This window comes from Osmia lignaria, chromosome 9, assembly GCF_051020975.1.
Source record: "Osmia lignaria lignaria isolate PbOS001 chromosome 9, iyOsmLign1, whole genome shotgun sequence".
Lineage (NCBI taxonomy): Eukaryota > Metazoa > Arthropoda > Insecta > Hymenoptera > Megachilidae > Osmia > Osmia lignaria.
The window spans coordinates 15,170,010-15,197,938 of record NC_135040.1 but is presented as its reverse complement, the minus strand read 5'-3'; the positions used below and the strand labels follow the sequence as shown (position 1 = coordinate 15,197,938).

General features: G+C 44.9%; 2 protein-coding genes across 9 annotated transcripts in view; one reads left to right on the top strand and one right to left on the bottom strand.

Annotated features, from left to right (window-relative positions):
- Nucleotides 1-23,564, bottom strand: part of LOC117611677 (protein SCAI) — a 42,243-nt gene extending 18,679 nt beyond the window's left edge. For 3 of the 6 annotated variants that reach the window (XM_034339745.2, XM_034339770.2, XM_034339779.2), the window contains exons 1-11: nt 23,431-23,564; nt 23,195-23,276; nt 22,493-22,719; nt 21,734-22,022; nt 21,537-21,637; nt 20,840-21,297; nt 20,488-20,755; nt 20,219-20,322; nt 20,035-20,139; nt 18,140-18,977; nt 17,966-18,062 (exon numbers count right to left, since the gene is read on the bottom strand). The gene's annotated coding sequence lies outside the window, so the exon portion shown is untranslated. Of the gene's footprint in view, nt 1-17,965; nt 18,063-18,139; nt 18,978-19,715; nt 19,944-20,034; nt 20,140-20,218; nt 20,323-20,487; nt 20,756-20,839; nt 21,298-21,476; nt 21,638-21,733; nt 22,023-22,492; nt 22,720-23,194; nt 23,277-23,430 lie in introns of those variants that run through there. The other 3 variants (XM_034339800.2, XM_034339790.2, XM_034339832.2) reach the window with 3 other exon arrangements.
- The window catches only part of Ets65A (DNA-binding protein D-ETS-3), a 29,003-nt gene extending 3,787 nt beyond the window's left edge, over nt 1-25,216 (top strand). For 2 of the 3 annotated variants that reach the window (XM_034340072.2, XM_034340053.2), the window contains exons 3-6: nt 14,453-14,512; nt 21,490-21,549; nt 23,423-23,660; nt 24,880-25,216. In XM_034340072.2, the coding sequence (XP_034195963.1) occupies nt 14,453-14,512; nt 21,490-21,549; nt 23,423-23,660; nt 24,880-25,216 (695 nt within the window). The remainder of the gene's footprint in view (nt 1-14,452; nt 14,513-21,489; nt 21,550-23,422; nt 23,661-24,879) is intronic. The other variant, XM_034340063.2, reaches the window with a different exon arrangement.
- The last annotated feature ends 2,713 nt before the right edge of the window (nt 25,217-27,929 follow it).

Here is a 27,929-nt window from a genome sequence, read left to right as displayed (position 1 = left end):
TCTACCTATTTTGTTTACTCGCTCGCTGACCCCCTTTGGTATCTAAATCTTTTCTAGAGATTAACATTTAACCTTTTCTTTTCATTTTTCAGCTTAGAAATATGATATGCACGATATAAAAGAAACCAAAATCGACTCGAGGTCTTTTATTATTATTTTTAGAAAATTTAGAGTTTATAATAAAATAAAAAATATTATTTTAAATAGTATTATACTATAATTAAAATTTTAATATGACAAAATATCATTGACGAAACGAAAGAAGAAAAATTCATTGATAGAAAAGATGAAATTAGAAGAGCGTCTCGAGTGGTCGAAAATTTTCCGCGAGATGCAAGATGGTGGGTCGATGATGGCGGTGTAGTCGCGAAAATGTGGATGACAAGGGAGGAGGAGGAGCGGTTAGGGGTTAGCCGGGAACGTATCCATGACGACCGACCGCCCCACGAATCGCCACCCTCGGAGATCCCGGATGCACCCCTCGACAAGCCAGCATCCCTCTCTGCAAACCCTCTACGGCTTCAGGTTGAACCTCTATCTATCTAACCCGTATCTCTGCGCTCCTTCTCCGCGGGGATGACGACGCTCTTAAGCTACTTAGATTTTAAGTCGGACCATTTCGTGCCGACGATCTATACACCTGGCTATAATTCTTTCGAGTTTCGTGCTTTCTAACAAAAGCCCTCGGTCTTTCGCCGAAATTTTCCAAGGACTTTTCACGACCCAGAGGTGAAGAGTCGAGATACATAGAACAACGAGACTACGATAATTAATTGCTATCTGCAAGTTTAACGAAGTACACTCGGGATCAAATTTAAGTTACCCCTAGTCACCCCAAGTTACCCCTAGTCACTTTTCTATCACGCCTTAGCGAATTCTTAGTTACATTATACACGCTAGCTTTGGTATCCGATCGGCACCGTTACATATCGGATATTGTGTCAGCGTGTCCGAGGGCGGTGCATGTATTTAATGTTTCCTCGCTCGAGCACCATCCCGCCTTGTTTGCGCTGGTAATTGATGTTTGACAAAATGAGGTGACGCGCATGCCGACAACGTGTTGTTTGCCAACACAGGGCTCGCGGTAGTTAGCCCTTTTAAGGTTCACGACTTACGTACACCGCGTGTTCGATCGCGCCACGTTCCTTGTGGCTATGGGACATTTAGGGTGTTTGCGTTATTTTACTATTCGCCATCGAACGTTCTATTTTTGCAAACTTTCAAGAATCTTCAATGAAACGATGCAAAAGAAGATGGAAAAGAGGAGGAGAACTTCCGGCAATAGAGAATCTTTGGGCAATTAAAGCCGAGAAAAGTATCGCCTCTGTGGCCCCCTTCTCACGCCGGAAAACATCAGAACGCCTACACTTGATATGACCGAGGGTAATGTTACCTCTCGTCTGTCTAATTGCACGGAATAGGGCACCTCCCGAGACAAACGATGCGACATAAAAGAGCCTGCCTCTCGCACCCTTTGCACCAATTTCGCCTGCATAGAGTGGGCTGCGGCACAGGATGCGGCGCGTGTTTCATTGTACGTGTAAAAAGTGGAACACTGTATTGCATAAAACGATAACAACAATATCTTTTTATTTACTTTTTTTTTTTGAAAAAAGAAGAAAACTGTTTCAAGACTAGGAAATCGCTGACAAAGAACGGTACACCCTAATTTCTAAGTAGCAAATTCTGATCAATTAATCTGACCACGTTAACGAAAACTCACCCCGTGTATAGACTTAGCTACGGTGAAGGGTGGATCAGAGTGACCAAGACGCGTTGATAATTGCCGGTATCGGTTAACCCGGGTAGAGGGCTGGTTATGGGGTCTCGAGCAGCCCTCGTCATAGATTCAACCATTTCCCCACGGTGTGATCCCTTTTTGCCCTTCATCACCGGCAACCTTTTCGCGCCCCTTCGCTTCCGTCATCGGCAACTACGACTGGTCCCACCCTCGTTCCCAGCGCCCAAGGGGTGACTAAGGTTCAGAGGATCGTAACTGTCTTACCTCTAAAAAATGGAAAGAATACATTAAAGAAATTCGGTCTCCACCGCCGCTCGGATGACCCCGGATATCCGTCTGAGGACCCTCGAGATGAGGATCCGGTATCTCAAGTGCGAATTTCTGTTGGCATTATCGAATTTGTTCGGGGGTGTCGATGGTGGGTGAAAATTTTTTTTTTTTTTATACCGATGGAAGAATAATTAAAGTTTGAAAGAAATTAGAAAAATCTCAGTTGATACACGTAGCACTCTCACAATTAATCTGCCAGCCCTGATCCTTTCAAAGGGGTTAAGAAGTTCTCGCAAGCAGATTCATGAGCGAAATCAAGGAGCAATGATGGATCGTCTCTTTCTGAATGTCTACGTTCAGGTCGATCGCGCTCGAATGAATTCCGGGTAGCATGAAGAAGGGGGGTTGTGTCTTTCTGTTCTGGTACGGCTCATTGCAGGGCCCGTGACTAATCATGATAGTTCCGGCCGGGAACGCCGGGGACACACGACTCTCGGTTCCGTTTCCGGCGCGTGCTACCTTCTCCCTTACCACCGTCACCCCCTGTGGCTCGTAGGCCACCCTCCCGCGCAATTATTGCGCTTTGCAACAAAGAGCATGGCACAAGATCGAAGAAGGGCTGCGTTGCTGGTACCTTATCTTCCTTTTCGTCCTTTCTGTTTCTCTCTTCATTTCTTTCTTTCCCTGTCACCGCACCCCCTTGTCTCTTTCCCTTTCTCTCGACGACGGTTTCCCTGGCTCCGCGTTTTTCTTCGCTATTATCGATGTCGCTTCTCAACGATTCTCCTCTCGGTCAACGTTTTTGTCCTTCGACGAAGGGGGTTGATAAAGCGTACGTTTGTCGTAGACTTTTCTACCGAACCTTTTGGAATTTAGTTTCTGCGAATTTCGATGGAAGGCGAATCTTTGCGCGTGTGAAATATAATTCAGAATTTAAAATTCGTCCTCGCAGCCCTACCAATCATTATTCATTCTCGCACGACCTATGACCCAGGCTAGTCGACGTCGTGAAATAACCTCGTTAAGTCGCTAACTCGCCACCAGCAAGGTGGAAAGAGGGCTGCCAGGAAAAAAGAAACAAAGGGTAGGAAGGGTGGCGAGCGACGAAGAAAAAGAACAATCCACGTGACTCGGCTAAAGTTCGAACGGGAACGTACACCATTTTCTTAGGGATGGTTCGCGTGACGATTGTATTTTCATTTCATTGGAAATAAAATTTGTAAGAAATTTTGATTCTCTAAACTTTTCAAAACTAGAACTAAATTACTGAAAATTAAAGTTATCTTCTTATTATTGGATGTAGATATGAAAATTTGATAGTAACGTTAACGATGATCGGTTAAGAAGATCACAGAGAATCTATACTGGGTACGAGAAACCCCTGTGCTTCCGAATTTTTCAGCAAAGTGACTAGATCGATACCTAAACCGACGACTAACAACCCCTAAATATGGAGAATCTTCGGATAGATGGCAGTGTCTTCCGAAATCATCCCTTATTTCAGTTACATTGGACCACGATAGATGTCTCGGCATTCGTAAACCACCCTCTGTGCTTGTGTCAGAAAAAAAAGTACTGTCAAATTTATATATCACCCTCGAATGAATATTTTTACCAGTCCTTGGATGTCTCTGCGATGTTTTTAAGTTGAATATATTTCAAGAATTTTATAAAAACAATAGCTGTTTAATTATTTAAGAATAATTTTTAGATTTCTAAATTTCTAGGCTATCGTATTTATAAATCTGCGAATATAAAAAAAGATACCCCCCTCCCCTCCGCAGACATTTGTCAGGGACAAATTGTTCGACCGATTAACGTCGAAAAACGTCTGTCACTTATCGGGGAAAAAGGTTTCACGAGGGGTGCATTCCACCCCCGTTGGAGATGATTCTGCAAAAGCATCGAAGGCTCCCCGAGGAGAGTAGCAGCGGGAGAACGGTATAGAGAAAGTCATTAGCCAGTTAATCATGCGTTATCGTGTGTGCTTAATGTTCCGTCGATGAAGGAGTGACGAGGGAGTGAGGGGTTGAGAAAAGGGACTCCCGTCAGCCCCTTTTTCGGCCTTTTCTTGGCTCCTAGTCAATATTGTCAGCGTGCACACCACCCTGAGCAACAGATCACTCTCTGCGACCTCATTCTTCATCTTTCGTCGCGTTACAACCACCTTTTCTTTACCATATTTTACTGCTTGAAAAATGAAAAATTTAGCAATAATAATTGACAGTAGCTTGGCCAGTGGTCATTCGAGCGATGCAAAGTAAAATCTTGAGAAAAGAAAAGGGTATGAAAATCGATCTAATGGCATTACGTTTCCCCGGTCCGTGTGCCGATTCATGGAACACGTAGCCGGCCACGTAAATACGGCGAAGTAGCCATTACAAAGTACACGAAATCTTGCCTTCTAAGTAGCTCTGTCACGAACGGAAGCGAACGATCTTCCTTGCCCAACGACGGTGGCCTGAAACTTTCATCTATCGCGATATTTTCCATCTCGAATATTTCTACATGCATCGATGTATAAATTGTACAATTTGCAAAACTGTTCACTGTTAAGTGTACGTATAAATTTTTAGTTAAAATCAGGAAATAAAATTGCTTGTGTCACGAAGAAAATTCGACGGGCCAACCCTCGTTAGTCCGGGGTCGATCTTAGTAATTGCACCCGCTCCAGTTTCAGCGGCTCGCCTTGGAAAAAGATTTTTCAAGAAGCCGTGAAAAAGTTGGCTTTCTTTAGCCAGAAAATCTTTAGGAAAGATATCTAGATTTTAATCGCAAAATGTTGCTCTATGAACGATCGTTATTCAAAATATTCTAAAAATTGTCAAGTTTCGTGCAGAAAATTATTTGACAATGGTTGGTTAATTAAATAATTAACGTAACAATATGGCTAGTTTTGACTAACATTTCTTGGCGATAATTTCATCGCCGCTTATCGAGGGTTCCAGGAAGAGACCAAGTTACCAGGGGCGATAAAACGCAACGATAATTAGTTGCACCAACCCCGAGGATAGAAATTAATCACTCGACCGTGCACCGACTCCGCGCAGTCGGTGTTCTTTAGAGCTCCATGAATAGGGAGTTTCGTAGCTTGTTACACGTTAATTCCGGGCCATTTTCGCGAGCACCGTGCGAAAACAACGCTGCAAGGGGAAGGAACACTCGCGACAGGAAGAAGGAAAAAAAAACTTAGTTATAGAAAGAAACCTTCCCTTCTCTTTGCAACACGTTTTTCCACGTTTACATCACGATCAAACATCGAACATTGTTAGACATCTCTGCTGCAAAACTTCTATTTTCCTGTTAAAAACAGGATGAAACAACGGCTATGATAGAAATCCTAGAAATCGGATACAATAGTGTAACTACTACAATAGATAACTGATTATATAGAACAAAAAGATTCACCTCGAAGACTAGAAAAGCGGTTCGAATGAGATGCAAAAGAAACGTCAGTCGATTTATCGACACGGTTCGAGCGATCGAAAAGTCGCAGATGCATCAAGATATCTCGTGCGAGAGGAAAAGTCGAAGAGAAAGCGGAACGACGACTATAACTAGCAGCAGTAGCAGCAGGAAGAGGGAGGACGACGACGACCGGTGTTTGTGGCGTCCGCCTCCGCCCCGGCTGCCGACAAAAAGGCGAGAGAATTTCCTGAAATCCTTTCTGAGGGTCTGATTGCCATCATTATCGTGGAGTGGGTAGGAGTAGCACGGCACCGTGGAGGATAGGGGTGCCACGGGGTGGGTTGCGAGGCGGAGTGGTAGGATGAGGGTGGTTACGAGTGGAGAGTCGAGGTTCGAGCTCTGCCAATAGGTGGAAGAAAGATGGAAAAGCGCGGGAAGGAAAGGGAAAGAGGGCGATAGAGCGAGAAAGCAGAGGACAATCAGTGGTATTCAGTCCAAGCTCGGAACTGGAAGGCCAGAGAACGCGGCTTGAAACGTCGACGACGACGACGACGACGACGACGACGACGATAGTTGTTCCTCCAAGCTATGAAGGATCGATCGACCAACGACAACCGCTTCGACGTAACACCCGTTCCGGCTGCCCACCGGAAGCTGCTGAACTGTGGCAGTCGAACCGACCCTGCTACACCTTTTCTTTCTATCCACAGAGAGACCTAGATCGCGTGATCCCGTGGTCAGGCGTTCTTCCCGTTTCCCACGTAGCTCTCCTTCTTTCCACTTCTTCCATTAGGAACTAGGTTTGTCGGCTGATGCTGAACCGGCTGTATCGACTTATTAGGGCATCGCAGATTTTTCCTCATCGAGCTGGGCAAAATTTACTCCTGAATTAAGTGATAGAACCCTACGGAAAGTCTGACAATAGATAGTTCACGCATAGATTCAACCCTTATACACCAGTATCTACTGAAACGAGTATACATGTAAATACATACTGGATCAAATTCACACCTGCAACCCTAGGAATTCGCTATACCCACCCTCTGAACCGCGAATTCCGGGATTCCGTACGTCCAACCTGTCTGCACCCGTTGATAAGGAAACGAACGCGACTGGTTCATTCATCCTGGTTTTCTCAACGAGGACCCTGACCTCAAGCAGTCTACTTCCGGTTCGATCAACCGGACTGAAAGAACTGGTCGCGAATTAAGGCGAGCTTACGCGTCGCGATTCACCCTTCTTGTCGCACGAACAGGGGTGGGTTTGTGTTCGCGCGTGACACGCGTGTCGGTGAATACAGCCGTGTATCCAGCGATGTGGTGAAGGAGAGTGTGCTATGTGGTAGCCTCTCGGGCTCGACTCGATTCGCGTGGCGGTGGCTGATCGATGCGTCGCCATGACGACGCTTCCGCCGCCAGTCATCCAGCTACCTCCACCCCCAACCCCTAGCTGCCCCACTCGTCGTCGTTTGTTACCATCGCCAGCCTGCTAGTCACCTATGGTTCACCGTCGCCAAGGATCTACGCGTATCCGAGATCCTCCAGCATCTACCTTATCCAACCAAGGACGCACTCTTCGTGGGTCGTCTTCTTGAATCTTAAGATGGGGGGGCTGGGTGTAGCCAGGATGTTGAAATACACAGATTGCGTTGACTCGGAAAATTGAATTACTTGAAAATATTTACCTGGGGCTAAATTCTTTCTATAGAAACGTGAAGAATTTGAAAAGTACCGAACTTGCATACGGTTATCGTGGTGAGAAATAGATGCAGCGTTTAAAATGTAATAAAATCGCATCAGAGGTGAGATAAAACGGTCACGTATCAGGGTGTCTGCTTTACGCGACTTACGATACGGTTGTCGAAAGTGGCTCGTACATCGGATCGATGTATTTCTCGTCAAGTTCGATCCGATGCTCGTTTTACGGGTCAGAGATAACGAGCATTCGAGCGGCACGAGTTACCTCCAAATGGAGATTGAATGTATAAAATCTGCGAATACGTCATTTAGATTATGGAACAGATACGAAACGCTGATCGGCGTATGCACACGGGTGTACAGGCAGGATCGATAGTAGTAATTTCTACATAGTCAATCCCACCCTCCACCCCCTTTTAACAAAGGGTTCCGTTATTATTTTCGTCGAGCGCGAATCAACGAAGGGGTTAAATCGGTTTTGTTAGAAAATCCCTCTTTCTTTTTTTATTTTTTTCATTTTATTCGAAAACTATTGTAGTTAGGGGTAGGTTGACCAAGTGTCGGGACAACAGGAGCGACGACTTTTAATGTCGCGCGAAAACGTAAGCAAAGACGTAGAGAAATGACAGCAAACGTTAGAGAGTGGAAGGGGGGATGGGGATGAAAAGACGATAGGAAAGCGGAGAACCGAGAGAGCAGAGGCATCCGCGCGCTCATTTCCGTTTCAGAGCCGTCGAGGGGGATGAAAAGGGGCCGCTAACTCGCGAGATATTAATTCCGTGTTAGCGCTAGGAGGGTTGCACAGGCGAAAACTACGTGCCGAGGGGGTGGCCAGCCCTCCAGCGTCTCCTCATCCTCCTCTTCCACCCACATCTCTTCTCACCACCAGCTCCCTCTACCCCTATCGAACGTCTCTCTTCCCCGCGGACATACCGTCAGGCTAGAGCCTGCCACCCCTGCCATTCCGGCGCAACCCCCACGTAGAAGGGAGGCGTTACAAATCAGAGATTAGCCATAGTTAACTCGACTTGCGCAGTCAAACAGTTAATCAATAAACGATTATTTACATCGTGTGCCCGCAGCCGCCGCGCCGCGCCACGCCGGCTCGCTTGCTATACGCGTTGCCCGAACATATTTCGTTCGCGAGGAATAATGAATGCGTGCCTGATAACGGGACTACTACCGATAAACTCTGGGCTGAAGAGTTGAAGGGTTCAAGTAGTATCGAATAAGGATTTTTTTTTTATAATTCGAAACTTGGGAAATTAATGGTAAACGAATTTGGATATCTTAATCAATTTACCATAATTATGGAATTGTTTAGAATGATGACATTAAATTTTACGATTTAAAACGTAAAACGTGAAACGCACTTTTCCGTCCATCTCGTTTATTTCCCGTCGCCTATGCGTTCCTCCGTTTCTATCGTCTCTGCGGGATCCTCCGAGTCTCCTCCGAGCCGCTTCCGGTTTCAGAGCCGACTGACGCGACGCGTCGGAGCGCAAACGTTTCCTTCAGTGGTATCGTGTCGGTTGTTTTCGTGCTCTCGACGAGCCACCACCACGCGAACGATTATTTCTCACGGCGATTTCGTGTCGGTATTAAAATTTCACGAGTGAACGAATTTTTTATTTTTCACCGCGTTTAATAGAGCATCTATTTGAAATTCCCGTTTGGAATGCTACGATCGGAACGGTCTCTTAGCTGGCGGTTCCGAGGGCAGCAACGAACCGGATGGCAGCGGACGTCCGGTTGGCAGGAACAAAAGGACGAAGTTGTTCGGTCCAGCGCGACTGGAGATATGCAAATCCGTCGTAATTAGGCTGGATACTCGAAGCGTGCACGAACGAACGACACGGTCGCATCGATAACTTTGGGGATGCGAGCACGGCCCTTTGTTTGAGCCAACGTCTGCATTCTTCCGTGACGTAATTAATGGTCGCCTACATTAACGGGCTACTACAACCGCCGCCGCCCTCTTAACGGAAGTCCTTCACGCATCCACGCTCTGACCGCGAATTCCGAGACTTTCGAACGATTAAAAATGACGAAGAAGAAAAGAAAAGAAAAAAAATATATTGCGAAATGGCACTTATCTCGATACCGCGATTTTCTGTGGAATATTCTTATGAAAACGTTAACGCCGTGGCTTTGTTGGCGTTGGAATACGAAGGGACGGACTCTCGAGTTTATGAAACCTTTTATCGAGTATCTTTGCATAGCATTTTAAAGTCCAAAGCATCCGCGCTTCTGTGGCATGTTTACTGACCTGCAGCCGGCGTTGGCACAAAGCCGAACGTTTACAGAAAGCCCTATTTCGATCGAATCTCACGCTGTTTCGCTTATCGACACACCCTTCCTATCTTGCAATTACAACTTTCGGGTGAAAAGTAAAAAGAAATCCAATTTTTTTAATTCCCAGGGTGTAGTATAAGAGACGAAATTCAGACAACGGTAGTGGGTTATCTAAAAAAAAAAAAAAAAAAAAATTCTCAGCTATCGGATCCGGCATATTGTAGAAATTGAATGCGAGGAATTATCTGTCGGTGTGGGTAGATAGGTATCTATGATCGTGCACTTAGAGCGACCGTTCGCGGGAAAGCTAACAAACTGACACGTTTCTTATCGTGTTACGGAGCGAGAAGAACGAGCAGATCCAGACGAGGGGTAGATTCGGACGGAAACGAAGGAGAAGGGCTGGTTAACTGGCTCCCTTCGTCGTTCCTGTTCCCTGACTAGCTATGCGTCTCGCGTACAATAGCCAGACCCTGTCATGTTTCATGCCGTACAATGATACTCGTCGCCCTACCACCGATACCGAACTACAACTCCAAGTACCGCGTAATACCGTTTCGGTATCTCAAGATAATGCACGGGCAATCGCGTGCTCCTCCCCTGCCAAAGTGACCCAGAGTACCTCCTGATTGCGACACGATGACACTCGTCCGATTCGTTCCTCTCTACGGTTATCCTGATTCAGGCAATCACCGTACGGAACAAAGGGAGAGCCAGGCTTTCGCCAGGAGTATGCCTGTTTTTAATTCGGTTTATTGCTATTTCTGGAACACGGTGGCTCATGATTCGGATCGGGAGACTTTTGGACAGGTGGAACTTTGCACCTGGATCTGACACGTGGGAAGAAGTCTTTGGAGTGGAAATAATTTTACTGCTTTCCCGGGGGGAGGGTGGTGGTAATTACGATGCAAGATTTTTGGGATAGATTGAAATTTTTACAGAATACTAATTAACGCTTTGAACACCCTCGGGGGGTTATTGATAACTGACAAGAAAAATATGTTTCCAAAGATATGAAACATATTCGGCAGGGTCGTTATAAATGACTCACCATAGGTCGGCTATAACTTTGCCTCTCAAGGATTCCTATCAAAATCATACGACAGCCTAAACGTGCTAATATATTCATTATTCAAATTCACTCTGATGATATACGATGGGGTGGTCAATAGACGCGGAACACGCCATCGTTTGTTTCCTAACTCTTTCACTCTCGCGATAATACCTGTACGCTACACCCTTAACAACGTTGTAAAAAATGAACATTAGTGCGATCAAACTATCTGTTAATAAAGTCTAATTAAGCTTAATAACAATAGTCATATGCTGAAAAGAGTAACAGCTCAATTACAAATGAAGAAAAAATGATTACATTTCATAAAAAAAATCTGAAATATCTGATAAAACAAGAAACGATCCCTAAAACCGTCCCAAAGCGACGCCCGTTTACGGACGTCCATCGACAGACGTCGAAGGCTGAAAAGTGGCCAGCGAATCCACACCGTTAGCTCCCATTATACTCGTGATTCAGTGAGACGGGACACCCCCATAACCAGTCTAGGTAAGACAGTCTGTAACTCTGAAGAGTGTTGGTACTCCTGGCACACACACACACGCACACGTCCCGTGCAGCTTACCTCGGGCATCCTTTCCAATGGGAATCCCCTCGTAGGATGGCACGCGCACGCCACGCGACCGCGTACGGCCAGCGGCGCATTTAACGCGCGATCGCTCTCGAGTGTCTGCGTGTATAGGGTCGAGCAAGGGGGTTAAGTGCGCCCAGAGGGGGGTATCGCCACCCCTGTTACGATTTTCCTTTCACCTTCGTCGCGGTCCACGAACTCGGACCTCCACGGTATCTTCGTCGATGGGAGCCGATTTCAGGCCTCGTAGGCCTTCAGATTTATTATAACGCAATGAGGGGGAAGGGGGGTAAATTATTATATTAGAATCTAGAAAAATTCTATAGCCTTCTTTTCAATGATCAATTATACAAACCACTCTGTATAGCGCGTTATTATCGATAGAATTTCAATGGTCGTAAATGCAAAACATTTGTCGGGAATATAAAACACGGAGCGTTCGCGCGAGCGTACGATATCGTAAACTTTCTTTGTCGGAATTATAATTGCGGTAAATAATTAATTAATTAAGACAACCTCATGTTTTGCCGTTGCAAAGCAGATTTTATGGAAATAACGGCGGGGCATTAAACGCCGCCAGAGACACAACGGAGTAATTGCAACGAAATGCAAATCGAGTTAATAACGGGGTCATCGCGTAATTCTCTGAAACACAGGCACGCCCACCTGCAACCGGTGTATAATTATTATAATTTGTCGGCGAAAACGCCGGTATTAAATGATACTCATTGACAAGAGAAATCTGATCGGTGGCAAATTTAAACATGATTTCTGTATTTTGCTTGAATATCGTTTACCTCTTTTACATAACGATATAGAGAAGACAGAAATTTTCAGGACCTTCATTATGACGATATTAGGTAATACTGAAAATGATTTAGAAAAAAGAAGAATGTAAAATAATTCACACAAACATCAATATTCTATTCGTAATCAAGATCCTCGCCTATCTAACCCCAACCCCTCTATTATCACCCCACTTCACCGAGCAAGGGAAGCAAAAGAAAGAAAGAAAAGGTTGGAAAGAGGGAAACGGAAAGACGGATGAAACGTCCAGGCCGAAGAATAATGGAAACACCTTGGCCCATTACTGCCAAAATTCCCTGACCATTCTCTCTGTAAACGGGCGCCGTTACCACAGAGGGTTTGTTCCGGAAGGGAACCGGTGGCACGTCGTTACCGGGGCAAACTACGTCGTCGACAACGCCGGTCGGTAAGTGCAGGAGGTCCGGTACGTCGTTGTGCCCAGCCACCTAGCAACCTGGTGCGTCGCGTCGTTTCGAGGCATCCGCGAGCACCGACTCGCAACGACTCGCAACCCTCTGCTTCTCGTTCAACGCGCAAGCGTTCGTCCGCCTCTTCGTAACGGGGGTGTAAATCCGTCCCTAGACTCCGCCTTCGTCGTGGTGGAAAACGAATCGTGGCAACCCCTGTTACCGCGTCCCTGTCCACGAATGTCTGTTCCGAGGGCGGAGACAGGGTTCACGATCCGGTATCAACCCCCGAAAAGCAACGTTCGAGGGCCAGTGTCACTCAGAGCAGCGGGTCACCAAGATGATCGGCGCCCTTATCGCTCTGCACGCCACGTATCGTAGATTCGAGACCGTGATCCATCGTGTCGCGATACTACTTCCGTTCGCAGTAGTTCGTTAAACGGTCAATCGGGGGCTGATATGACCAGCTTTGTCTCATCGTCCACGCGGTTACCTGCGATCCGGGCGTTGACAGTGCCGTGACAAGCGAGACCAACGAGAGATCATATCCGGTGCAGGCTGCCGTACCGAACGGCCGCTCGCACACGGCACAACACGAGATGCTCGACCTCAAGAGCAGCGGGACCACCGCCGCGGAATTACCACGAACCACCGCGTTCACCAATCTTTCCATGCTGTTCGCCGGTACGTCTACAGGTTTTCTGCACGGCACAAACAGCCGGAAGATATTTAAGTGACGAAATTTTTAATAGGACCATTCCAATATACAGCTTTCCATCTTCCCGGTTAAAAATCGCTTCTTTTCTATGATCTCAGAAACCAATTACAGTTTTTTAACCCTTTTGTTACTTTTTCAAAAATTGCCAACTCTCTAGAGTGTGTAGTATTGCTCGGTTGGGTCTGAGAGTGTTAATGTTAAGCGATCTGGTGGACGATGGAGTGGATCAGAGATGATCGACGATGAGTGATGATGATCCCTACTGGGACCACGTGGCATAAGTGAACTGCACACCGAATTTCCGGATGAACCGATGTGTTTAATGAGCATCGATGAGAGTAGGACATAGGTTTATTTTGTTGTGCTCCGTGCGACGGATGGTCCTTCTTTTATTTCCTTAGAGATAAACTACTTTTCTTTTAATTTGCGGTAGATTTCGAAGATTGCTCCAATAATGAAAATATAATCCTCATTTTCATCCCTTTCTATCTCTATACTTGCAAAAGATTCTCGCCTATCAAAGATTAACCCCCGAGAGGTGTCGATGCTCGAGACCCCTCCACTTTCCTAAAACGTGAAATCCGAGGCTGTATTAATGGACCGTAGGCTCTAGATCAAACGAAGGGGGCAGTAAACGACGAAAAGGTCGGGTCGTTTTGTACACGAAAGTCGTTGTTTGCACAGAAAGACGACGACGACGACGGCGACGTTGGACTTTCTGCAGGAGCATGACGTACCGCTGTACGTATGTACACACGGGTGCCACCCTCGTGCCAATAACTGCCAAATGAAAATATATCTGTCTGCAAACACACCGACACAGATGGAAACACTACGGGCAAAGATCGAGAGAAAAGTCTATACCACTATGTGTACCGTGTTTTTGAAAGCAATACCATGGTACACGGAGGATCAACCAGATGAATATTTCATATAAATATTTTCATATGATTCATAGAATTAAAATTGGAATGCAATTTCTACGCATAAGATTCAGGGAAAAAAGGAATTGATTGATTTCCAAAAGACATATTAAAATTTGCAACAACGTTCATGTTTAATAATTAAAGAAGAAAGATTAAAAAGGAGAAATCAAGGAGTATTTCGCGAACGCGACCTGTCATTAGGGTGTCGTAAAGATTTTCCTAAGAAATTGTTTTCCGACGAAAGCAGCTCGAAAACCAGCTATCAGATATATTTTACGACCAACCGCGATTCTTGGTACTGATTAGCTTGCAATTGCAAACGGTATACGTCTTCTAATAACGTGACCTAAAAAAAAAAAAAAAGTAGTAATCTTTGAGCGAGGATCACGAAGTGCTCGTAACACGTGCCATGTTTTGCCCAGTTTGGCTCGATCAATGTTGCATATCTCCTTTCAACATTCTGCGACTCGTATATATGTACCGATTTTTATATGCTCCATGATTGTTAGTATTTAATTGATTGTTTTCTTATCGTTACAGATGCCAGCAGCTCGTACAAAGGAGGCTGGAGCCACGCCACGTCACCAGCCCCTGGACAGGGTGAGTTTACTTTTGAAAAATTATATTTTATGTTTCAAGCGATTCTTATCGAACCTTTTAAGGGCTAAAAATAATGATTCAGGGCTTGAAAGAAATCAACGATCGTAGTTGATTATAAATAGTATAAGTATCGACTACCGAGGGGTTCCCTGGGGCAAGCCAAGAGGCTAAAATTGAAAAGTAACTTCAAACTATCCTGCCATAAGTTTCTAAAGTGTCCAAAAAACATCCCTAAGAAAAATTCAACACCGTTTCACGCTATAGTGGAGCCAGTCGCTATCGCGAACTGGTCCTTCCTAAAAATAGAGCAATCCCAGTTTTCAATCGAAAAGAAACACCGCTAGAAGGCGGATCGATGATTCGTTGCCATCTTATCGGGTAGTATGCTCGGATACGAAGGTGGTCTCCTTCTCTAGAAGATTTTCCTTCTCCTCGTCCTCGATTCGCTACATACACCCGGCTAAAGGGTGCTCGGAGGCGCCTCTGGGTGCAAGTTCACGCGTCGCGACTCTCTGGCTTGTTCGAGAATTCGCTTTGTGCTCACGTGTGTGTGAGTGAGAGAGAGAGAGCGCGGGGGTGGTTGGGCGTCCCGGCGCTTTGTGGCGCGTTGAACCGCGACCCCTTTGTCGTCGAGCGAGATGGAGAGAAAGAGAAAGAGAAAGAGAAAGAGAAAGAGAAGGGAACAAGCCCTGGGGGCTGTGTAGAGACGCTTGGCCGCACAGCGACACACGGAAGAGAGAGGCAGCCAGGACCCCACCCTGTGGACGCAAGCAACACCGACGCAATCGTCTAGCAGAGATCACAGGACCTGCCCCGCGGGCAACTTGTTATAAACGGCTTCTGGTCTGGCCTCGCCACGCCTGGCCAGCTTACAACCAACGCCACGCCATGGATCAGCTAGCAAAGAACGAATTAACGCTTTGATTCTCGCCTCTCAACCACCTGCCTGACTAGACTTTGTCTAACCGGCTGAGATGAAGGTACCGTGGCTCGTGATTGGCTCCCTTTGCTTTTCAACGACGATTTTGGGAGATGGAGAGGTGGTACACTTTGCTTTTCAGCTGGGTAATTAATTTCGAACACGAGGAGGACTCGATGGATTTTCTTTTAAAGATGATCAATATTTCCTTGAGTTTTTAAGAAGATTTTTCGAAAATATAGAAAATTTGCTCTTAAATATTAAACAGATGTATAATAGTTCATAAATCAGTTTTCGATATGGAAGGTGGAAAGAGTATTAATACTCTGCTGATAATTAGATTCTCCAGAAACAAAAGAGTACGCTAAATGATGGTAAATTATGCTATCTCTGACAGTGGCGAGATTAATACAAAGCGACAGAATCATTTCGCGGAGTTCAGAGGCCTAGCCCGGGGCAATTTGATGTAAACGGTTTGTGGTTTCGACGCCTCGTTAGATTGCAATCGTCATGGATCAGTTATCAAAGAGAGAATTGACGGTCTCCTGTCGCATCATTTTCAAACGCGAATTTCAACCAGGGCTCCTCTTTTAACCACCGCAGACACGTTACAGTCTGTTCGTTTATAAATTTAATGAAAAATTGTAATTTCTTCGTAGAATCGCGTGAACGATCTTGGTGGTTCGTTTCATCGATAGAAGCATGTAAGAGAGTGTAATATTCATCCAGTTTCGAGTAGGAAACACGCGAACAACATTAATGGCCGTGCTCGAATTACCGGTTCGCGGATATCTTGAACGTGTTAATTCATAGCTCGCGGATCCGCGGTTTATCACTGTCTCCTCCTATGACAGCGCCGCGAAAATATTAGCACTCTCATTCGTGAATTAATACCAACTGACTGGAAGACCAAACGCGCCGTAAGATTCAACTTGATCACCCAAATACGCGAATAGTGAACCCCGTGAGGCGAGGGGTAAGTTGGTCGGATAAAAGGCAGACCCGTCGCGTCGTGGCTGGAATATCGACCTGGCTTTTCAACGGGTCTGCCCAGTGGCCAGGAAAACCGGCTAAGACAACTGGTAGAACAATAAAAGTACTCCTCCCTGTTTCCACGTTCGCCGCGAGTGTGTACCTCGCGTGACTTCCTGACCCGAGTCGACCGACCCTCGACCTCCCTTCCCTATGTGTGTTACGTGTACGTGTATGCGTCTGAAGGCAACCCTAACTTCCCTATGATAATTACGTGCTCCGGCACGGCGCGTGCCTTGGCAGTTGCCTCACGCGCCTGATCACGTATGCCGTGACTATCATACACCTCGACACCATAGGTAACCACCCCACCGCGCCAGCCCTATTCCAGGACCTTCGGGGATAATAAACGTTCGAAAGAGTGCGATCGTAACTGTTACCACGATTCGCGGCTGAATTGAAATTAGGCTGTGATTTAAGGGTGCGTGGGTGAGTAAACAGGGAGAGGGTTCAGCTTTGGGATACTTATTGGGAATTAGGAATGGATTACCTTCGAGAAGGTGTTAGGGTATGTTGGCCCAACTTTGATGGGTGTTTCGAGGTAATTGGAGAAGAGATAGAAATAGAAATAGTATAATCCTAATTAAAACGTACCGTGAAATTGTACCATCAAAAGTGAAAGGTAATTGCAACGCAATCGTTCCGTCAACGGGCCCTTTTTTATCGTTCCGAATTAAGCGTTTTTCTTCGGTACGCTTTCGTGCTCGCGGCAATATGTTTTTGTTCATCAGATAAGCCTCGGCTGTAGCAAATCCTGTTTGTAACGACGTGTTACGCCGAGTGAAATTAATCGTTTCCTAATTATCGCATAGCGTGAACCGCGACACGACGAATGTACACTCGAAGAAAAAGGATTCTTGTCTCGAACGAGGGATCTTAACGCGGCAAGGATTTCCTTTTGCACGAAATTGCGTTTTCGATACAACGTTTTATGTTTATCGAGTGAACTTAAAAAGAAATTAAAATTTCTGAAAATATTTTCAATGTTATTTTACCGTGAATCAAAAGTGACCCGTTCGCTGACGTTCAGTCGTCCAGAGGGTTAAGTAGCATGCAGCTCGTGTACCCTTGATAGACGTTCAACGACGCACGGTTAAAGTGGAAACGCAATCCGTGCACACCCCAACAACGAATCAGAGATGAATACGGGCCGATACGAGGGAGAGAGAGTAGAAACCCAGGCAGCGATGCGTGAACGTGTCACGCATAGGCACGTGGCCGTGTATGTACTAGCGAGAAGACACAATACGAGCCGCGACAGCGACTTCGACGTGTCCCTTCGACCCTTCCAATATGTTACAGGGAAACTTTCTTCCATGCTTCCTACTCGCATCGGCATTGTAGCCGCCAGAAGAATAATATTGTGGCTAAATTCTACGCCCTGAGACAGTTCTACTCAGAAAAGACTATTTCCCAAACCATCGAGACCGAATATCAGACAATGGTACCGATATCGTCGGGGATTCGATTAAAAAATTTTTAAGGTTTATAAATGTACTCACCGTTCGAAGGCTTCTTTAAAAGGGGGTAGTCTGGAGCTGAAGTAGATTTACCAAGTCTGAAATTTGTTGATGTGTTCTTTTCATTGTTCTTCAGGCACTGCAAAATATTTGTATATTGCAAAAAAATAGAAGAGAGTTATAACAAACATGAATGAAATTCAATCTGCTTCTCACCTGATTCGAATTGAACTAATCGCTGAAATCCTCTATACAGAAGTCATTGTTCGAAGAACAAAATAGAGATTGGAGTGTATCGATTTCCAAGCTTGTAGAGGGAACAATAGGATTCGTTGAAGGAGAACGCCGTATGGAAAATCGAAGGAAGTTATAATTTCATCAGGATCGTTCGTTGGTTGTAGCCCATTTTTATTGCCGTAAATCTGGCAGCGGGAACGTGTTGGTCACGCGCCGTTTCTCGCTGACTTGTTGCCCACGATCCGTGTCCCCCGGGTTTTCGTGGCCGTCGGCGGCCACCCTGTCGTCTAAACCCGTGCCAGAACTCTGGATCCGCTCGGTTTTCTCTGCTTCCTGGATTCTTCGTGTCTTACGATCAAAAAATCCTCTTGATTCTTCAGTCTTCTAGCCAGACAGATACGCAGGAGAATTGTGCAATCCATGATACCTTACAGCGAGCAACACACTAAAGGGTCGCGTGCTACGCTCGCTTGCTCATTATTACGCACCGCACGGGCCGGCCCGTCGCACGACACCGCTGATTTATGCCCGAAATAGGATCGACGATCTACACGGGTGTGCGTATGAGTCAGTGATACCACTTAAGGTCAAATCGCAGAGTGATGAATTGACTTATTGTCGGATGTAAATAAGAGCGGCGGCGGGTGCCACTGTTTTAATCTCGTTCAGAGACGATTTAACCGATCGTTTTGGCCCGTGTTGCACAGTTCTCTCAATTAAATTATTCCATTGGTCCGTTTTCAACGTGACTCGTTCCGTCTCGACCGGATGTTCCAGCGACATGCCTCGAAGAAGATTGACAGCGATCATCGTTACGCTGAGGAAAGAGATACTTCAATTAATTCATGTAGAAATTATTCTAGAGAAGAAAATAATCTTTATACTCGAATAATTTTTCATCATTTCCATTGACCCGTAACATGTGAGACCATGCGAGCTACGCACGCAAAGTAATTCCAACGTCGAGGAAATGAATTTAAAAAACATAAGGAATTGCAACAATTTATACTACCCTGTTTAATCAACATTTTCATAATCCTCGTAATTTTTTAATTATTTTCATTGACGCGCGACACGTAAGGGTAGACGCATACCGACGGGGAAAATTCTACACGAAACGGCAATTGCTTAATTATGATTAATCGCGACTTTACCGGGAAAAAAAGATCGAGCTGTAACGCGCGAGGCGATTACGTATACGCGATGCAGGGGCCGCAACGATTCACCTTTAAAGAGCGAGTTGCGTGCCGCGTTCGTTTTCTTGCTTTCACGCATCCTACGAAATAGATGTAATCTTTCGACGTTTCCCGCGATTCTGATCCTTTCCGCGATAACAGTTCAGTCCATCCTCCCTCGGCTTCTCGTAAATAACTTTATTGCGGTAATGAAAATTATCGCTACACTTTAAGTCTCCCTGTTATGCCGCTTCGCGTACCCAGTTTTCATCTTCTCTTCGAAACAATTAACGGAAGAAGAATGCTGAATGTTCCCATTTTTTTTTAAATCATTTTCAAATTCCCAAAAATGACGCAAGGATAACGGATTTGGAAATTACCCAAAGGTTTTTCCGAGTCAAGGAACGACTCGTTCTCTCCCTTCTTCAGGCCCTGCTGAGTAGCATTGTGTACGCGGCCAAAGAGTGCAGCAGCTCGGAATAGCGGATCCTTTGATCCTCCCTCGAGAAGAGGAAGCTGTACGCTGCGTAACGGGATTACCCCGCCCCGAGTAATTGCTCGTGAATGCGCAGATATACGCGTGACAATAGGAACACGTCGATTCGAGGTGACACAAGTCCAATGTATATGTACGTACGTGTGCAAACTCCGCGCGCTACTGACCTCAACACTTCAGCGAACAAGTTTATATGTACTTACATCTTGCCTTTACTTGCTTTCATTCGTAAACTTGTTACAAACAGAGTTGTACTCGAGGGATTGTTACAGGTGACACGGTTGATTCGTTCAGGAAAATTTTAATACCTACAATTATTATTAAAAATAATGCTCATTAATGAAAATGTAATTTAAAGATGAATTATTAAAAAATTTAGTTACATACCGATAATTTAATGGTTTATGAATTATAATGTAAAATTTGAAAGTGCACGTGCCTCTTTCATTTTCTTTCAGTTCATACATAATCAATGCACTTATGCGAAACACCTGGAAAAGGAATGCAAATCAGTATCCTGAGCAGGTGCTCGCTTGCCTTTTCCAAACCTTAATGCCTAACAACAATGTACCAGCTGCTCCTTATATTTACAATTAATTTTTAAGCAATCATAGCTTTACCGAGGAAAAAAAAGAAAAGAAAGAAACTTAGCTTACATAGACATTCCACGTTGGAACTTCTTGTTATCATAATGTCAGAGTTGGTCTTCTGACAGGGACTAACTGGTAGCCCCGCGGCTGTACTGATTGCGGAGGACCCCACGACCTGGACCCGAGGCGTCGCGTTCCAGACCCTCGACCAAGGTTGTCCCGCGTCCCAATCAGACACGAAATCAAATTGTTTAACACAGCGGACACCAACTGCTATTTAGAGGTAGCATCTGCCTTCTACAAACTAGCTCCTCGAATGTTCTTATAGTGACGACTGAAAAAAATTAACAAAATCAGTACAAGAATGATGTAAAATTTAAAAAATTAAATTTTCCACTATTAATGGGTTAATCCTTACTTTCATATGTTTCTCTCGAGTCTTCTCATACGAAATAGTTGCTTCTCTATCTCTGACTGTTTGATTTTCAAAATGATCAGTTTTCTCGATGGAACGGTAGGATCAAACCGATAGCACGATTACCGAACGACAGAGGGGATTTCCCGTAACGAGTGTATATAACGAGGCGAAATTAAGGAGCATTGTGCCTTAAACAGATTGCAGAGTGGCGCGAACGTGACCAGTGGGCATGTTTCCACGGTTGCTCACACGTACCAGGCGAAGAGGAGGCAAGCTTGATAAGGCGAAGGAAAGGAAACGAAACGTCGATGAAACGTGAAGCAGGGGAGAAACGTATACGGACCACTCAGCCCCGTGTTTGCCTACACGGAAATCCTCTCTAACGGATTCTAACGCTCGACCGAGCTTGTACTTTTTCATCTTCGACGAACCAACGATTTTCTCGGCACCTCGCGCTTCTGAAATTGCAGAAGCAAACGTTACAATGAAAATTAAGAATGTTAAAAATAACAGCGATCAATGCAATATTCCTTTTTCGAAATAAAGGCCAAAGACAAATTGTTTATTAGCAGAGTACTAAACGATATTTCTATAAGAGTCTATAAATTACGAAAGACGAGTCGTGTAAATTCGTAACTATTCTTTTACAGGATACGGAAGCAGCTTATCCAAGTCAGCATTGGACACGCACACCCACCTCAGGCAGCCTGGTATGTAGTAGGTAGATATTTTTGAGAAGTTAAAGCACTACACCATTTTTTAAATGAAACAGCCATACGAATATCACTCTTGATGTTCCTGTAAATAATAAATAATAAATTTAGTTACGATATTCTGAAGAATTATAACGCTTCGACAATGAAAAATCTATGATCTATTAATCGTTTAACGTACCATTGTCGGTCAATTAGGAAAAGTAACGATAGGTATACAGAATCGTGCAAAAAGGAAGAAAATGATGACAGCCTATACAAAAGCGAGCGTTCATGCGTGTCCCAATCGACGACGATTTTGCCAAAGCAATTGCACGGAATGACCTTCACGATTATTACGTTCGTCGCTAATCACGCAGAGCTCCCTCGTTCCCGGTCTGACTTTTCAACGCCACGCCCAAAAATTACTCCTTCCGACTGATCAATAGCTTCAAATAAGTGGCTCGTGACCGGTCTCCAGGAAACCGTCCCTATCATTAGAAAAATATGAAAAATTATGAACCGATTACCGAGGAGGAACCTAATCTACTTAACATTACAAAACATAATTACAAATGGTATTGATTATATTATACTTGATTGAAAGTCAGTATCTTTCCTTTTTTTCATCTATTATAAACCTAAAACCAGCATATCATTATCATCTAATTCGCAAACGAAAGTTTACCACGGTTTAGATTTCATTTGCATAGAACAGTGGGTGAATAGAAAATTCATGAAAACCTGGCTACCATGCAAATGGCTGTAAATTCTCATTGGAATAGAAGGAACGTTGAAAAGAAAGTTCGAACAGGGTCAGTGATATCTCTGGCTGTTTTCTTGGTCGGTTGATTCGAGGAAACAGTAGCGTTTCACGATTCCTCCGTTCGATTCCTCCTCGTCCAATGGATAAATGGGTGTACCGCGCCCCTTTGCCATTATTAACTTGTAAGTGAATTACCGTTCGATCGAAAGGCGATCACTCCGCCACACGTTTCAGGGGATTCATCGGGCAAAACGACCTTTGAGGTCCGGCAATTCACCAACCATCCCCATACGTCTGTCCCCTATCATAATCGGTGAAATGTATTTTTATGGGAGTCTCGAAGCAATCGTGGTTGAAATCTCGGCGATTCTATCCGTCCACTATTGTTTCTGGTTGATGATAGCTGCTTCCTACTTCGATGCCTGAAAGCATATTTCACATTTTACAAGAACGAATCTGAAAATGCGAATATTGGATGATATTTTGAGAAAAGAAATCATGGATGTGCCATATTTAACTGATAGAAAAAATAAAAGAACGCGATGCTCAGTTGAACAGTGTTCGTTCTCTCAGAAGACATTCGCGCACGCCCTTTGAACCACTCCGTCGTTCGTTCGCTCGTTCCTTCCTTCAATTGAAATTATTATGATCCAAACGAACTCTATTCTATTGTAGGGTTGCGATTATATCCTTTTGTACGGTTGTAGGGCACTCCAGGTCTGAGCAGTAGCGAACGACGGTGATGACGCATTGTAAGGCTTTTAAAGGGTGATACAGGGAGCACTGGGAAACAACCATGTAATGGATAGGTATATGTTCGAGGGAAATACGAGAAAAAAAAAAGAAAAAAAGAAAAAGAAATTGCATTCTCTCGAATGAGGAAGAAAAAAAATTTACCCTGATGTTGTATTGTTTCGACAAACAAATGTTAAAGATGAGATTAAAATTCCAAGGTCCCCGTCTCAACGATCTTAAAGTCCTACAATTAAAAAAAAAAAGAAAATTAAATGAAGTAAAAATGAAACGAACAAATGAAGTAGCTGTTCATCTATCTTCACTGTTTCCATGAGAATATGTTTCTTGTTCGTATGCTTCTGACATCCAAATACGCGGATGATTTTCTAGATCCCTACCAAATGTTTGGAGCGACGAGCAGCCGTCTGGCGAGCTCCGGTTCCGGTCAGATTCAACTGTGGCAATTCTTACTCGAGCTACTGTCAGATTCGAGTAACGCAGCGTGTATTACGTGGGAAGGAACAAACGGCGAATTCAAGTTGACTGACCCTGACGAGGTGGCGAGACGTTGGGGCGAAAGGAAGTCCAAGCCTAACATGAATTACGACAAATTGTCGAGGGCTTTGAGGTGAGTACAACGTTTATATTTCAATCTATGATTTCTTGAATCCTCACACCTCGTGGGCAGGGTCATACTGACCTAGTGAGTGTCACGCGGAATAACCATCCTCCAAGGATTAATAGTAGCTACCTGAAAAAGAAATTTTGAAAAAGATTAGATACATCGTTAATAAAATATCAATATGTAATTTAGAATACTCTTTCTCCTCTTGTTTTATAATTGTATAATGAAATGACGTTCGCGTCGCCGGTGGCTGGTGACTACCGCGACAGTGTACCTGTCAAACCTCATCGTCGAATGGCAGAAACGTGGCAAAACGTCAATATTTAACGGGCAGACGTGGAGGATACCGAGGAGAAAGTAAATTCGTTGAACGAAACGGTACGAGCAACCGTGGAGGGTAGGAGGATGGAAAGCAGGGGAGAGAAATTTCAATCACCGACAGTCAGACCGACGGCAGACGCGGCTATTATTTTTCGATCAGATCGACTGATTATATTACGCGAGACTGCTCGACTCTCTCTCTATTTTCTCTCCGTCTCTCCACCCTCCACCTCGTGATGGGTGAGAAGTTTGCAAGCCGCACGGTAACTCGACGAAAAAATAAAAAAAAGAGCAACAACAAAAATGAAAAGCGTTTCCGTCGTTGCGGAAGCAGAGCCGTTATCGACTCTGGCAAATGGAATTTATTAAATAAGACTCCGTGGTTGAGCGGGATTTTTACGACTCTCCCCGTTTCCCGGCGGCTTCGTAAATCGCGACTTTATGGCAGAACGCGTCCGCGGACTTTGCTCGATCGTATCTCATAGAACGCGCAAAGCTTCGTGGTAAAGTAAGGGTTCGCTTATGGCATATACGAATATCCTTTCTCCTATACGTCTTGACTTTATGTTTCGTTGCTTCGTCGATTTTTCGTTGAAAGGTATGGATGACAAGGATGATTGTCCTATAAAAGATTATCGCATAATACTATGGATATTATATTATATTATATTAAAAGTAAAAGATTACGCGAGGCGTGGAGACATTGATTTGTACCTTTCACTTGATGCGGATAGACACTCTGATTATAACGCTTTATACTACTTGGCAGGCTGCTGATTAAGCGCAACCATTTACACACTCCAGCCTCTTCGCGTACATAAGAGTGTAACGGCTCCCTGAACGCTCCTCATGGACCTCCGTGTCTACCCAGCCCGCAACCATCCTCTTCTTCTATTTGCAGGTACTACTACGACAAGAACATCATGACGAAGGTCCACGGCAAGAGGTACGCGTACAAATTCGACTTCCAGGGTCTGGCAGCGGCGACTCAACCAGCAGCCGCGGACCCAGCCGCGTACAAATACCAGAGCGAGTTGTTCATGTCCGGTTACGGGCACGCTAAATTGAACCTCATGCCACCACCAGCCGCCTCGGTGTCGGTCTCCGTTCCAGGAGGACTGTTCCAATCAGCCTCCAGCTACTGGTCCACGAGTCCAGGTGCGAACCTGTACGCGGGACACCACACGGCCTCCGGCCATGTGCCGCCTCATCTGGGCACCTATCCCCATTACGCATGACCCACCGCCGAACACTGGGGCGCCCTGGGTACGCCACGTTAAAACTTTCTACCAAGAGAATTCAAAGACCGTCGCCATCGCGGTCAACCTGTGCCGTCGGCCTGTGTATCCCAACAATGATCGTATTTGGGAATGGGATCGTCCATGGGTCGTTCGACGGGTGTTGTTGATCGAGTGTCCTCTGTTATACTAAAAAAAGATTTTCTTTTTTACAATTTCTTTATCTTTTAACTGTTGAATTTTATTAAATTTGTGATACCTGTCACCGGTGCTCCTCGTAGCATTCAATGCGTCACAACGATTGATTTTTCTCATTTTAAATGTTCAATGTAATTTTCATTTCGGTGAGCTTCATTGATAGTCGACGTGCAGATTAGACCTGGATAAATAAACAGTGACACTATGAATTGATTGTCATCTACTAAACTTGCAGAAGGAACAAGTTTCAAAGCGCAGGTGGACAGATTAAACGACAGAACCGATCAACGCAAGCATCCTTCCTGTCGCGATCATTCGATCCACTTCCTTGGCAGCAAGTTGACCAACGTGGATCGACTGTTCCAGATGCATCCGTTCATGGCCGACGGTACGCTCGAATTATTGTAAGAACGTTGTACATACAATATAATGGATTACGTAAGTACAGGGTACGTTCGCAAGGCTATTCTCGTCAATCGTTTTGTCTCTTCGGCGTTTGAAACGAATATCAATTAGAAACTATAAATGAATTACTTTACGCAAACGGAAAGAGTCTGTCAAAAATTCACGAACCTTGATTTTCTATTCGTTTCTGATCCATTGCAAGAGAAAATAAATCGTGTGTCGAGAATTATCCTGTCCGAGAAGACGTCGCCTTGTACACTAATAACAAACCGGCGTACTTCCGCTGAGGAACGTCGGCATTTCCGACTGGATGGAATCGAACATGCTCATTTTGACGCGTAGACAACTCTTTTTTTTTTTTTATCGTTCGATCGATCTAATCAAACGTGACAATTAATTGAACTCCAAAAAATCAAGAAGAACCTTTCGTTGATAAAAATGTGTCCATGTTCGATTCGGGCCAAGAGTAATGCGTGTATTATAAACTCTTTTAACTTATTTGTTACATAACGAAGTGTAGATAGAGAAACCGCATGTCGTCGTTCGTGAAAATCATCGCGAGACACGCTGCTCGTAAATAGTTGGCGCACATTCAAAGGACACACTACGGTTCTCATACGTTCTCTATGCCACGCGCAACAATTTTACAACGAAGTTCGCGCTAACGTGTTTCAGTGTTACTCGGGACTGTGTGTATGCGTGTGTGAATTAACACCTTACCAATCGACAGTTGAAAAGCATTTAACAAACTCCTGATTCGCTTCTGACTCGATGAAAATAATAAAATTAAGAAAATCTTACTTTTATTTATATAAAGGTAGGTAAGGTGTTAACCGCGAGCGACCAACGAAATTTCTACGTTGATTAGAATTCAACCAGGAAGTTTCATTTTCTCTTCATCTTGCCCCCTATTTTTTAAGAATTCTTCATTTCGTCGAGTTCGTATCTAGTACCTGGTAAGAGAAGCAACAGTAAAGTGGCACAGTATAAACAAAAAGAGAAAATTGATTGAAACAGAATGCAAACCTGGATCGAGCCGCGCGTGTCCGTCGGTCCATGGCGAGGCTACATTGATAAAGTACAACAAGTCGAGTCATATCAAAAATCCCTAGCCGCGTTCACCGTCGTTTCTCACCGACCATAGCCAAGAGATGCGGTCGCTCTATCTATGTACAAACGCAAGGGGTAGGTCTCCAGGAATCCTTGGAAACCGCAACGGTGGATCGAGAGCAGACGGCGATCCATCGGGCACTGGTCCGACGGCGACCTACCCCGTTGAAAAGGTGTACCTCTGTCGAAGAAGCAAGTTACTTCTTAAGTCGTATACTGTATCATACCATTCGTAAGCATCCCTAGAATTACTCAAACGATTTAGTATACCAACCGGTCGGCCGTTCCATGTGGTACACCGTAACGATGGTTCTCCAAGATGTTGCTCTCCAACGGGATGGCTTCATGGAACGTCGACGGGCTCTAATGTAGATAGGGTGTTTTCATGTGTAGCGTAGGCGTGTAGGGATTATAGTCTTAGCGCGAGGATGTATTTCAACGTGTGATTCCGTGTGCCTGCGTGTGCAAAAGAGTAACGCGAGATTGAGAAAAATGGAACGTACAAAGAGACAGAAAATTGGGAACGAGTGTAGCGTGTATGGCAGAGGCGTGATTCTTAAACTGGAATACAGACGATGACGAAGCTGAGGATGATGGATGAGAGGGTGGACGAGGGGTGTCTGGCTCTAGCATAGACCGCGTTAGGCTAGGTAGATAAGCGACCCCTTCGAACTGCGAGAGATGGCGAAGACCTTGATCGAAAGATGCGGGCTGTTTTCTTTCTGCGCGAAGAAATTTGAAGATGATGGAATACGAACGAAGAGCAAGCAAGATGGCGAAGAGGCCGAGCAGAAGAGTGCGGTGGGTGGGAAGGGGCGCTGTTGTTGTTCTTGTTGTCGTGCGCTTGTATTAAAGTCGCCATGTTCTAATTAAACGTGCCGACGGGGTTGTATCAGTCGTCGGCAAAATCAATGTGGCTCTCTATGGTATCTGTGCACTCGTATACGTACACGGGTCGCGCATAGATTCGTGGGACAAGTAGGTGCACAAGCTTTGCGCC